Raw genomic sequence first — 13709 nt, 5'->3', positions numbered from 1 at the left:
TTCCCCCTCATTTTCTACAACTTATAGAATCAATTTATACAAGTTAAAAAAATCTCCTTGAACTGATGCACAACGAACAAGATTGGAGGGGACAAACAGGCTGTGTTCTGTAGCCAATCCTCAATGGTTAGACCACTCACATCATGAATGAGCTCTCCTTCCAGGAATCGAACAGGTTTCAAAGCAAGAAGATGGTCAAAAAGAAATGTGTTTTGATCCTTCAACGCTCTTACAATGCATCTGTCAGAGAAAAATTCAACCAAATAATTACTGTTCTTCTCGCTGCAAAATACTCCACTTAGCTAGACAACTTGCAATCATTATGATAACCTGTAGTATACAATTCAATGGCATTTTGGAATGTTTTTTTCATAGATCAAAACTACTCAAAGCATCTGACAGTTAGTTTAGATAGTGTTTCAGTTTGCACCAAATATAAATGCCTTTACCTGTGAGCATCAACTCTTGCCTGTGAAGCATTGTCTTCTGTGTAACTGCCCAGCAATTCTACCATAATTTTAGCTGCAGCATCACTGTAAAAAAAACCAATTTGAACAATTTAAAACATAGCTGATTAAGAACTAAAGCAACTTAATTTATTTAATCACATTTAGAAAAGACGAGGACAGGTTTGTATTCGGGGTTGAGAGGTGTTTTAATCAAGGTGTTTAAAATGATTCAACAAAGTAGATAGAGAAAAGCTTTTTCTCTGGGGGGGAAAGGTTAGTATCCAGAACAAGGGGACACAATCTTAAAAGTTAGAACCAGGAAGCACCTATTCACAAAAGGGAAATGTGGAACAATCGTTCCCAAGAGTCTCTGGATGCTGAGTCAATGGAAATTTTCAAGACTTGAGATCGGCAGAATAGGTAAAGGTGTCAGGGGAAACGGATCAAATTTGGATAAACGGAGCTAAGGAAAATATCAGTCATCATCAATTTGAATGCTGCAGAACAGGTTTGAGGGACTGAATGGCCTACACTCCTGTTTCTATAATCAGCAAATCTCTGGTGACACTGCTTACAGTAAATCAGAAAATGTGCATTTTTTGTAAGGACAGGAATATTATGCCTTGCAAAAATAAAAGGCTACTCTCCCACTGTGAAAATGTTCCTTCCTTTAAACACTACAAAGCCTAATTTCTATTATGTAAAGACTGTGTAAGACTGTGTAAAGACTGTGCAGAGAGGGCAGAAATTTTGGCTCCAGCACCGTGTATTCTTAGAGGGTTGCTTTGCTGCTTTTTATTTTGAAATTTCACGAGAAATGTGAATAGGAAAATTGATTTAAAATACAGTTAAGATATTCACTATAAAAAGTAAATGAGATAGTTGCTTTAGAAAAGTAGAAAATATTAAAACCAACTGAAGAATTTGATCAGTTGCAAAACCTGAACAGATCACCTTAAATTTTTTACAGTAATAATCTGCTTCTGAAAATCTATTTTTCATTAATTCATTAAGTGTTACTAGGTCATTATAGTGCTCCCTTGTTATATTTGCAATTTTGGCCCCACTGCACCACATTGCAGTTAGTTGTCATCACACAGCCACTCATTTTCACTTAAGGGTTTTGGGATTATTGCCAAAAAATCCAGGAGAAAAAGATTTTCTTTTTAAAATTACGTTGATCTGGAATACACTTCCTGAAAACGTGGTGAAAGTAGATTCAATGATAACTTTCAAAAGCAAACTGAATGTACACTTGAAAGGGAGACATTTGCAGAGCTATAGGGTAAGAGCAGCAAGGGAGGGGGGCAAATTTGAAAGCTCTTTCAGAGACCTGCACAGGATTGATGGGCCAAGTAGCTTCCTTCTGCGTTGTAACATTCCATTTCACTTTTGCTGCTTCTCATGCTTCTAGCATTTTGCTGCATGAGAGTTACAAAATGCAACAGGGCGCTTTTTCAGTATGCATCTGCGAGGAACATATGGATAGGAGGCGGCCATTCCATTCCGTCATTCAGCAAGATCATGGCTGATATGTGACCTAACTCAGTATTCCCATCGCTGCAAGACCTCCTCTGGATGGTGTAGGCCAACCACCTTCAGCTGCTGCAGTGACCTTCCCTCCATAAGGTTAGAAGTAAGGGAGTTCCCTGATGATTGCAGTGCTCAATACCATTCGCAACTCCTCAGGTACTGAAGGAGTCCGTGTCTAAGTGCAGCAAGGCCAAGGCAACATCCAGGCTTGGGCTGTAAGTAGCAAATTACATTTGTGCAACAAAAAATAGCATGCAATAACCATCCCCAACAACATATATTCTAACCATCACCCCCTGACATTCAACAGTACTACCATTGCTAAATCCTCCGCCATCAACATCCTAAGGGTTTTCCCATTGACCAGAAACTGAACTAACCATTTAAATACTATGGCTACAAGAGCAAGTCAGAGGCTAGGAATTCCACAAGTAGAAACTCACCTCCTGACTCTCCAAGCCTGTCCTGCATCTGCAAGGTAGAAGTCAGGATCATGATGGAATACTCTCCACCTGCCTGGATAAATGTGGCTCCAACAACACAAGAAATTTGACACCATCCAGGATTAAGTAGTTCTCTTGACTAGCACCCCGTGTCAGCTGTGGCTCAGTTCATAGCACCCTCGCCTTTGAATCAGAGGGTTGTTGGTTCATGTCCCACTCCCGGAAACCAAGAACTGTGACTGTACTCGAAAAAAAGAGTTGCAATCTGTGACTGTTGATAACTCGAAAAAGAGTATCCACCAATTTAAACATTCACTCCCTTCACCATTGGCACACAATGGCAGCAGTGTGTACCATCTACAAGATGCACTGCAGCAGCTTGCTAAGGATCTTTAGACAGCTTTTTCCAAACCCACGACCTCCACCACCTAGAGAACCAAAGCAGCATATGCTTTGGAGAACCACCAATTACAAGTTCATCTCCAAGTCAAACAATATTCTGATTTGGAACTACATTGACACTATTGTTGTTGAGTCAAAAATCCTGGAAACCCCTCCCTAACAGCATTGTGGGTATCCCTGCACTACATGGACTGCAGTGGCTCAAATCCATTTGCCACAGTTCTGCCATTCACTATCAATATGTGTTTTCCATCGACACTGCTTAAAATGCTGTGTATCTTTGCATCATTGACAAGCTTCGATGGTATAGAAACCCACCTATTTAAGTGGTTAATAAATGTAGTGAATACTTAAGCAGCATTCTGGGAGAAGTCACCGCAGCCACCACGACTCAGGAGGGAATCGAGAAGGACTCTTGCACTCAACAGGAGGAAGAGCATCCAACAGAGGGTGCTGGAGTGGTGACTGAAGCATTCTGGGAGAAGTCACCGCAGCCACCGTGACTCAGGAGGGAGTTGAGGAGGACCCACTGTCAAAGAATGGAATAGCCCCAAACATTACATTGCTGTAGTGTTTCCATCCCTCCCTCCTCCTCAAACCTAAAAAATAAAGAGGAAGAGGCAGTGCCTTCGGGAGTGCACCAGATCTGCGAGGGACACTCTTCTGAAAGTAGATTTTAAAGAAAAAGCAGCTGATTAGTGAGTAAATCCTGGGAACAGACTCGGAAGGAGGAGCAACGGAGCGGTGAGCATAAATCTAGCTTACCTCGGGGATTCGCGGCCTTGACTCCAGGGAGCAGACTCAGAGGGAGGAGCACCGGAGCGGTGACCTCGGGGCACGGAGTAACTGAAGCCAAAACTGAAAAAGTGACATCACAGGAAAGCTGAGACCTGATTGGTTGGTAGGAAATATGCACAAAATTTGGAAAAAAAACACTGCAAAGCTAATTAATAAATTAATTATCTAAGTCGAGATGGCTGGGCAGGTGATGAGCTGTAGCTGTATGATGTGGGAGCTGGCAGATCCCATTGCAAGCCACAGTGACCACATCTGTAGCAAGTGTTGGTTGCTGGAGGAACTCCGGCTCAGAATTGATGAGCTGGAGTCCGAGCTCCGGACGCTGCAGCAGGGGGAGAGTTACCTGGACGCTTTGTTTCAGGAGGCAGTCACACCCGGTAGATTAAGTACCTCAAGTCCGGTCAGTGGTCAGGGTCAGCAGGGTGTGACTGCAAGTGAGGCAGATAGAGGGATCTCCTGTGTTCAGGAACAGAGGAGCCTCAGCTCTTGACCTTGTCCAACAGGTACGAGGTACTTGCTCCCTGTGTGGATGAGGAACAGGGCTGTAGGGAGGATGAGCCAGCTGACCACGGCACCGTGGCACAGGAGGCCATTCAAGAGGGGGAAGCAAAAAGACAAGTGGTGGTTGTGGGGAATTCTATAATTAGGGGAATTGATAGCATTCTTTGTAAGCAGGATCGGGAGTCCCTCATGGTATGTTGCCTGCCCGGTGCCAGGGTGAGGGACATCTCTGACCTGCTTGAAAAGGTATTGGAGAGGGAGGGGGAGGGTCCAGTTGTGGCCCACGTCGGGACAAATAACATAGGTATGACTAGGAAATAGGTCCTGTTTGGGGATTATCAGGAACTAGGAGCTAAATTAAAGAACAGGTCCTCAAGGGTTATAATCTCCGGATTACTACCCGAGCCACGTGCAAATTGACATAGGGACGCGAGAATAAGGGAAGTAAACATGTGGCTAAAGGAGTGGTGTGGGAAAGAGGGGTTCCATTTCGTGGGGCACTGGCATCAGTAATGGAACAGGAGGCATCTGTACCGTTGGGACGGTCTCCACCTGAACCTATCTGGGACCAATTTTCTAGTGAAAAGGGTAAATAGGGTGGTCAACAGGACTTTAAACTAGAAAGTGGGGGGGGGGGGGGGGAGGGTAAAACTCCAAGAAGTATGACTAATGGGAAACAAAGCAGCAGGTTAGCATGTAGGGGGGTGGATTCAACTTCATGGAAAATTATGAAAAAACTGAAAAGGAGAGCCCAGGAGAGGCTATTAAAGTCCCCAGAACCCAAAATAGGACAGTGTGCTTGGAAAGGGTTAGGAATCTAACTTCAAGCAAATCAGATAAAGGGACGACAATCAGAAAGGGAACAGGAAATACAGCACTGAAGATGTTGTATCTGAATGCACGCAGTATACGAAATAAGGTAAATGAGCTTGTGGCGCAGATTGAAATTGGCAGGTATGATGTGGTGGGCATCATGGAGACATGGCTGCAAGGGGATCAGGACTGGGACCTAAATATCCAAGGATATACATCCTATCGAAAAGATAGGCAGGTTGGCAGAGGGGGTGGGGTTGCTTTGTTAGTAAGAAATGAAATTAAATCGCTAGCAAGAAATGACATAGGGTCAGATGATGTAGAAAGTGTGGGTAAAGTTGAGAAACTGCAAAAGTAAAAAACCAGAATGGGAGTTATGTACAGGCCTCCGAACAGTAGTCAGGATGTGGGGCACAAGATACACCAGGAGATAGAAAAGGCATGTAAGAAAGGCAAGGTTACAGTGATCATGGGGGATTTCAACATGCAGGTAGAGTGGGAAAATCAGGTTGGTAGTGGATCCCAAGAAAAGGAATTTGTGGAATGTCTACGAGATGGCTTTTTGGAGCAGCTTGTGGTGGAGCCCACTAGGGAACAGACAATTCTAGATTTAGTGATGTGTAATGAGGCAGATTTGATAAGGGAGCTTAAGGTAAAGGAACCCTTAGGAGGAAGTGACCATAGTATGATAGAATTTACCCTGCAATTTGAGGTGAAAAAGCTGGAATCAGATGTAACGGTATTACAGTTGAATAAAGGCAACTACAGAGGCATGAGGGAGGAGCTGGCCAGAATTGACTGGGAGATGAGCCTAGCAGTAAAGACAGTGGAACAGCAATGGCAGGAGTTTCTGGGAGTAATTTGGGAGACACAGCAAAAATTCATCCCTAGGAAGAAGCAGCATACTAAAGGGAGGACGAGGCAACCGTGGCTGACAAGGAAAGTCAGGGACAGCATAAAAGCTAAAGAGAAAGCATACAATGTGGCGAAGAGCAGTGGGAAACCAGGGGATTGGGAAGCCTACAAAGACCAACAGAGGACATCTAAAAAAGAAATAAGGAGGGAGAAGATTAAATATGAGGGTAAACTAGCCAGTAATATAAAAGAAGATTGCAAGAGTTTTTTTTAGATATATAAAGGGTAAGAGAGAGGCAAAAGTGGACAATGGGCCACTGGAAAATGACGCTGGAGAAGTAGTAGTGGGAAACAAAGAAATGGCGGAGGAACTGAATAGGTACTTTGCGTCAGTCTTCACAGTGGAAGACACGAGTAACATCCCCAAATTTCAAGAGAGTCGGGGGGCAGAGGTGAGTATGGTGGCCATTACCAAGGAGAAGGTGCTAGGAAAACTGAAAGGTCTGAAGGTGGATAAATCACCTGGACCAGATGGATTACACCCCAGAGTTCTGAAGGAGATAGCTGAAGAGATAGTGGAGGCGTTAGTGGTGATGTTTCCAGAATCACTGGAGTCAGGGAGGGTTCCAGAGGACTGGAAAATCGCTAATGTAACCCCCCTGTTTAAGAAGGGAGTGAGGCAAAAGACGGGAAATCACAAGCCGATTAGCCTGACCTTGGTCATTGGTAAGATTTTAGAGTCCACTATTAAGGATGAGATTTCAGAATACTTGGGATTGCACGGCAAAATAGGGCAAAGTCAGCATGGTTTCATCAAGGGGAGGTCATGCCTGACAAATCTGTTAGAATTCTTTGAGGTAACGAGTAGGTTAGACAAAGGAGAGCCAATGGATGTTATCTACTTGGACTTCCAGAAGGCCTTCGACAAGGTGCCGCACAAGAGGCTGCTCAGTAAGATAAGAGCCCATGGTGTTAGAGGCAAGGTACTAGCATGGATAGAAGATTGGCTGTCTGGCAGGAGGCAGAGAGTGGGGATAAGGGGGTCCTTCTCAGGATGGCGGCCGGTGACTAGTGGAGTTCCACAGGGGTCAGTGTTGGGACCACAAACTTTTCACTTTATACATTAATGATCTAGATGAAGGAACTGAGGGCATCCTGGCTAAGTTTGCAGATGATACAAAGATAGGTGGAGGGACAGGTAGTATTGAGGAGGCGGGGAGGCTGCAGAAGGATTTGGACAGGTTGGGAGAATGGGAGAAGTAGCAGATGGAATACAACGTGGGGAAGTGTGAGGTCATGCACTTTGGTAGGAAGAATAGAGGCATAGACTATTTTCTAAATGGGGAGAGAATTCAGAAATCTGGAGTGCAAAGGGACTTGGGAGTCCTAGTCCAGGATTCTCTTAAGGTTAACTTTCAGGTTGAGTCGATAGTTAGGAAGGCAAATGCAATGTTGGCATTTATTTCAAGAGGACTGGAAAATAAAAGCAGGGATGTGCTGCTGAGGCTTTATAAGGCTCTGGTCAGACAACATTTAGAATATTGAAAGCAATTTTGGGCCCCGTATCTCAGAAAGGATGTTCTGGCCCTGGAGAGGGTCCAGAGGAAGTTCACAATAACGATCCCAGGAATGAAAGGCTTAACATATGAGGAACGTTTGAGGACTCTGGGTCTATACTCGATGGAGTTTAGAAGGGTGAGGGGGGAACTGATTGAAACTTACAGAATACTGAAAGGCCTGGATAGAGTGGACATGGGGAAGATGTTTCCATTAGTAGGAGAGACTAGGATCTGAGGGCACAGCCTCAGAGTAAAGGGAAGACCTTTTAGAACAGAGATGAGGAGAAACTTCTTTAGCCAGAGAGTGGTGAATCTATGGAGTTCATTACCACAGAAGGCTGTGGAGGCCAGGTCATTGAGTGTATTTAAGACCAAGATAGATAGGTTCTTGATTGGTAAGGGGATCAAAGGTTACGGGGAGAAGGAGGGAGAATGGGGTTGAGAAACTTATCAGCCATGATTGAATGGCAGAGCAGACTCGATGGGCCGAATGGCCTAATTTTTGCTCCAATGTCTTATGGTCTTAAGGTTCCAGAGATTTGTCAGACTCCACCTGCCAATTAGAGTTGAGCAGGAGATAAACTCATGGGATTAAAGGGAAATTAACTTTAGCTAACAGTCCCTATGAGGGACTTTATCAAGTACCTTCTATAATTCCATATAAATAACATGCATAGACATTCTCTTGTCCACTGCTTTAGTCACTGCTTCAAAAAGATTCAAAATCAGGATTGTCATGCACGACCTATCGTTTTCAAATCCATGCTGGCTGAATATTATCAAAATCTGTGCGATAATGCTGGCAGGCATCTGACTGCAGCATAGTGGTATACAATACAAAAAATCCAGCTAATATCGTACTAAGTAGCGAAATAGATCAGTGTGAAAACTAAAGCCGTGCTTTTAGACGATGTCGCCAAGAGGCATTATGTAAATGAGAAATAGGACAGGGCCAAAGATAGATCCTTGGGGGACAGAGGTAACAATATGGGAGCAGGAAGGGAAGTCAATGCAAGTGATTGTCTGGCTACAATTAAATAAGAATGGGACCAGGTGACAGCAGTCCCATCCAGCTGTTGCACAGTGGAGATGTAGGAGAATCATGTGGTCAACAGTGTCAAATGTGACTAAGTCTGACAGCCACCTCTACGATTGCATTGATTGTGCTGTGCAAAAATAAAATCTTAGATGTAGAAACTTCTGAACGTTCCTCAAAAGAACACAATGTACATATGCCACAGTTGTAATCTGAACAGATTTCAAGCCCCAAGTTTATCTTATTTTTAATAGTATTGTAAGCTGACACATTAAAGCCCCAGTACACACACAGAACCAGTGATAAGTTATAAGCAAGTTTGAGCTAGAAGCATTGTTTAAAGTGTATTCTTTTTAAAGTAGGATGGATCTGCAAGAGTATTATGCAGTAGTGAAATAATTTTGTAAACCAAAAAGGTTTAATCTTAAGCATAGATTACTATAGGTTACACGAATCAGATTTTAAAAATTCTGAATGAACTCTTAGAGGCTCAGAAATCACGCAAGGCAAACTCCTCTGGACATAAAAGACATCAATGCTCTAATTTGCTTCACATTAATCTCTCACACAAAGTGAACTAGAGCAGTTGATAAACAGCACAAAGCAATGACACCTTTTATCTTTTTAAAATTAGTTTTATTGATTTAGATAGTCATGGCACTAGAAAACTGGATCAAAAAGTTCTTAAGTGCATGACTGGTCTGCTCATTTCAGTGCACACACTTGTAATCTTGCCTCATTATTCATTTAGCAAAGCATCTGTAAGTATGCAAAGGTTCGGCCTTTAAAAACACAAGAAATAAGGCTGCTTTCCTGTGTACTTTTAAGACTTGCTCTGAGTCACTTCCTAGGACATGCTGCTCATTCATACTTCATTGTGACATTCAAATGGCTTAACTTTTTTTTGAAGCAAGTTAATATGATTTGCAGCTGTTTTACAAAAGAGAAAAAGTGGCACTTCTGTTGATTAAATTGAAAGTAAAGATTTATCTCCTCCTGCTGAAACCAGCACATTGATGCATCAAATTTGTTACAATTTAGGGTTGCCATTTCGGAGTGCCTTTCCAGGAAACTAGATCCAAATGTCCTAGAGTCTGACATGGCAGACTATAACAAACTACAGAAGGCATAAATTGTGTTCTATGTTACCCAGCTGGGGTTTAAGATGTTGGTTTAAGTATGCAGATCAAAAAGAAAGATCAAAACTACAAAGTGAAAAAAAAAACAAAAATGCATTCATCAATTTTATAGGAAGTGACAACATCCCTCAAGACACTGAGCAAAATTAAAATGACAGAATTACAAACTGGGTCAGTTTTTAATTTCCGACAGTGATTTGACACTTCCAAACTCTATCACTGCAATAGGATTTTTTTTAAAATTACATGACTGGTCTTAGCAAGAAAGCACAAGAGGCAGCCATTTTCTCCAATAGTGCCTATGCTGGTTCTTTGAGAACACTATGCAATTAGCCCTTACCTCCCTGCTCTTTCCCCAAAGCCAAAAGCCAGGCAGCATTCCAAATGAAGCAGGGCATCAACGTGTTGCCAGTGCAATGACCCAACAGCAGAAGGCAAAATCTCTTGCTAAATTCAATGGTTTGCTAATTTTATATATTGACGAGGATCATTGGAAATTGCCAGAAAAGCCATTCTAAATACCAATCTTCATAATCCTATTGAAAGATTGGGCAGGATAGATTTAAATTTAGCATCAACATTGTAGTCATGTTGAGGTTTTCTGAGCAGATTTCTTGACAGGCTTAGCAGAATATATTGTTTTTTAGCTCAAAATATTGTTATGTGCAACAAAGAAATTAGAAGAAAAGTGCATGGAACTAAAGCCCAATTGGTTAGTGGAGACAAAACAGTAGCTTAGTGACACATGTGGCATCCAGCCTTGGCAATCCTATTCTCAAGACCCAATCCTGGTTCTACACAAACATATTTATTTTGTAAATGTGAGGGTTTTGGAAAGAGGATTAAAAAAAACTGTTGTTTTCCTCTGAGGAATTCTAAGTAAATTGATGACAGGAACTTTTGGAATATATGCAAATGAATGAGAATGTGGAAATTAAACTTTATACACAGCATCTCCTACTCCCACTGAGGCATCATGGCACAAAAGCAAAAAGATTGAATATCTCTAGTTTAAAATAAATATTTCTGGAAGCAAAGTTGGTTTTGGCTGAGCAGGTGGCACAAAAAAGAATGGATGTGATCAAAACAACATTACGTTTGTATTCGCAGCCTGTCAGAGAGCACCCCTACAAGGAAATTATTGCAATATGCATTCAGAGTGATTCATCCTAGTGATTTGGAACTGTTCCGCAAGCATGACTACATCCTGCAGATAATCTTAAATTGCACTGCTGCTTTTAGCAACAGTCAGATTTTAATCTTTGTTAATATGCAGATACTGATTGATCAAATCTCATCACCTGACAAATTGGTTCCTAGCAAGGGCAGGTGTTGGTCAATTAACCATAAGTAGGTAGTTAACAGATGTAGGCCATTCAGCCCCTCAAGCCTGTCTCACTTTTGAATAAGATCAGTCGCTCTGCACATCAATTACATTTATCTGCCTTGAAAGACTTGAAAAGACAGACTGATTTGCATATATATAGCATTTTCATGACCACCAGATATCCCAAAGCATTGTACAGTTAATTAATTACTTTTGGCATGTCGTTGCTGTTGCAATATAGTAACATGCTGGCCAATTTGCACACAGCAAGCTCCCACAAACTAATGCAATAATGACAAGATTACCTGTTTTGTGATGTTGACTGAGCCAGGACAACTGCTCTTCAAAATAGTGCCAGAGGTTACATCTATCTTAAGAATATAGACAGAGCCTTGCTTTAACCTATGTCACTGCTCATCAAATCAAGCAAATCAATTAAACTGGAGTGTCAACACAGTCAGATAAACATCTTATTGCTGACCACACTGGGAACTGGAGTGTGAAATCCCAACAGTTGGGGTTTCAGACTCAAACTGTAAATCCTTAACTACTGTGTAAACAAGGTCTGCAGCAATGCAGGTACCAAATGCCTCCTTTCTATTGTGAGTAACCTTTTAATGTCATGGTACCAGAGCACCACAGGACTTGAGAACCAGAAACAGGAAGGCAGTTCTGACTTGGAAAATGAATGGGTAAAATAGCCTTTAAAACACTGCAGCAAACTTGGTTTGCAAAGCAGCACTCCTACTTAAGTATGGAATTGCTGTCCTTTTGTCATGTGCTAAATTTCTATATGATCTACATGAAGATATTCTGGATTGTGTTCAAACAAAGCAACGCATCTTGGGCACGAGATGACAGTGATAGGCTGCTCGAGCTCTGTTCTTATTACAACCCTTTGATGCGTAACTGTTTTGCAACTTATCTGCTGTATTATTCCATATGTAAATCAAATATATATTCAGAAATCAAATGCAAAAGTCAAAAGTAGTAGAAACTAGGTAACATTATTTGGAGTTTCCACCTACAGTTTAACTGGTACAGAATTTTTGACGAAGCTCCAGAACCAGCAGTGATTGTGCTATGATTTAAGTACAGGGCTTTTCTTGAGCAGTCAGATGTAACCAATCGGTTAAAAGATTAAATGGATGAACTCAGGGCTGTTTATTAGCTCTTCTATCCCTGAAAAAGGTAGCCTGAGTTACCTGCTTTGAGTTTCTGTAATGTCTATAAACTATTATTGATTCAATAAATCTGAAATTAAAAAAGTTTCAGTGATGATGATGGAGCAACCAGGTTGCCATTAAAAATCCTTCTGGTTCACTAATGCCCTTCATTTTTCTTTCTTACCTGGTCTAGTGAGAATATGACTCCAGACCCACAACAATGTGGCTGACTTTAATTGCCCTCTGAAACAGCCTAGCAAGCCACAAAGTTGTATCAAACAGCTACAAAAAAGTTGAATAAAAACAGATGGGCTGTCATCGGCCTAAGCACACCCAGCTCAGATGACCCTGTATAGTTGTCCTCACTATCTAGGACTTGTACCAAAATTGGGAGAGCTGTCCCAGAGCCTCATCAAGAAATACCCTGTCACAGTAATAATCATCAAATCATACAGCAAAGTCCAAGACCCCATTCATCACCATCCCTCGGTATGTCCTGCCCCACCAACAAGACAGACCCAGAGGTGACAGCATAATGGCATACAGTTAGGAGGAAGCAGCCCTGGGAGTCCTCAATGTTGACTCTGGACATGACGTTTCATGGCATTAGGTCAAACATGAGAAAGGAAACCTCCTGCTGATTACCACCAACTACCTGCCCTCAGCTGATGAATCAGTGCTCCTCCATGTAGGACACCGCTTGGAAGAAGCAAGGGGGTAAGCAAGGGCACAGAATGTGCACTAGGTGAGGAAGATTAATATCTATCACCATGAGTGTTTAGGTCACTCCACTACTGACCGAGTTCTGAAGGACATATCTGCCAGATTGGGTTTGGCACAGGTGGTGGTGAGAACACCAAGAGGTGAAAGCCCACTAGATCTCTTCCTCATTAATCTTGTTACAGATGCATTTGTCCATGACAGTATTGGTATGAGCAAGCACTGCACAGTCCCTGTGGAGTTCAAAACCCATCTTCACACCAAGGATATCCTCCCGCGTGCTATGTAGTGCTATCACCATGCTCAATGGGACAGATTCAGAACTGATCTATCAGATCAAAACTGGGTCCACAGCACCTCGTGTGGATGCCATCAGTAGCAGTGAAATTCAACCAAAATCTGTAACTTCATAGTCCAGATTATCCTTCACTACAATTACCATCAAGCCAGGGGATCAATCTTGATTCAATGCTGAATGCATGCTAGGAGCAGCACCAGGCATACCTAAAAATAAGGTGCCAGCCTGGTGAAGCTACTGAGGACTACATGCATGCTAAACAGCAAGAGCAACATGCTATAGACAGAGCTAAGTGATCCCACAACCAACAGATCAGACCTGATCCAATCATTAATGGAAAGTGGATAATTAAACAACTAATTGGAGACTGCATTCCATAAATATCCTCATCCTCAATGATGGGGGAAGCCCAGCACCCAACTGCAAAAGACAAGGTTGAAGATGTGCAACCAGCTTCAGCACCTGAGGTACCCAAGATTACAAGTGCCAGTCTTCAATCAATACAATTACTCCACACAATATCAAGAAACAGCTAAACACAATGGATGCAGAAAAGGCTATGAACCCATGAGCCCTGACAACATCCTGGCAGTAATGCTGAAGACCTGTGCCCCAGCCAACACTGGCATCTATCCGACAATGTGGAAAATTATTGAGGGTGTATCCTGAC

General features: G+C 42.3%; 1 protein-coding gene across 2 annotated transcripts in view; it reads right to left on the bottom strand.

Moving 5' to 3' along the window:
* Positions 1-13709, bottom strand: part of eif3m (eukaryotic translation initiation factor 3, subunit M) — a 47339-nt gene that overhangs the window by 16251 nt on the left and 17379 nt on the right. For both annotated transcript variants that reach the window (XM_078549445.1, XM_078549446.1), the window contains 2 exons: positions 450-533; positions 141-240 (listed from right to left, as the gene is read on the bottom strand). In XM_078549445.1, the coding sequence (XP_078405571.1) occupies positions 141-240; positions 450-533 (184 nt within the window). The remainder of the gene's footprint in view (positions 1-140; positions 241-449; positions 534-13709) is intronic.

This window comes from Cetorhinus maximus, chromosome 9 (assembly GCF_964194155.1).
Source record: "Cetorhinus maximus chromosome 9, sCetMax3.hap1.1, whole genome shotgun sequence".
NCBI lineage: Eukaryota > Metazoa > Chordata > Chondrichthyes > Lamniformes > Cetorhinidae > Cetorhinus > Cetorhinus maximus.
Note: the sequence above shows the minus strand (reverse complement) of the source record. Positions and strands in the feature narration are given on the sequence as shown.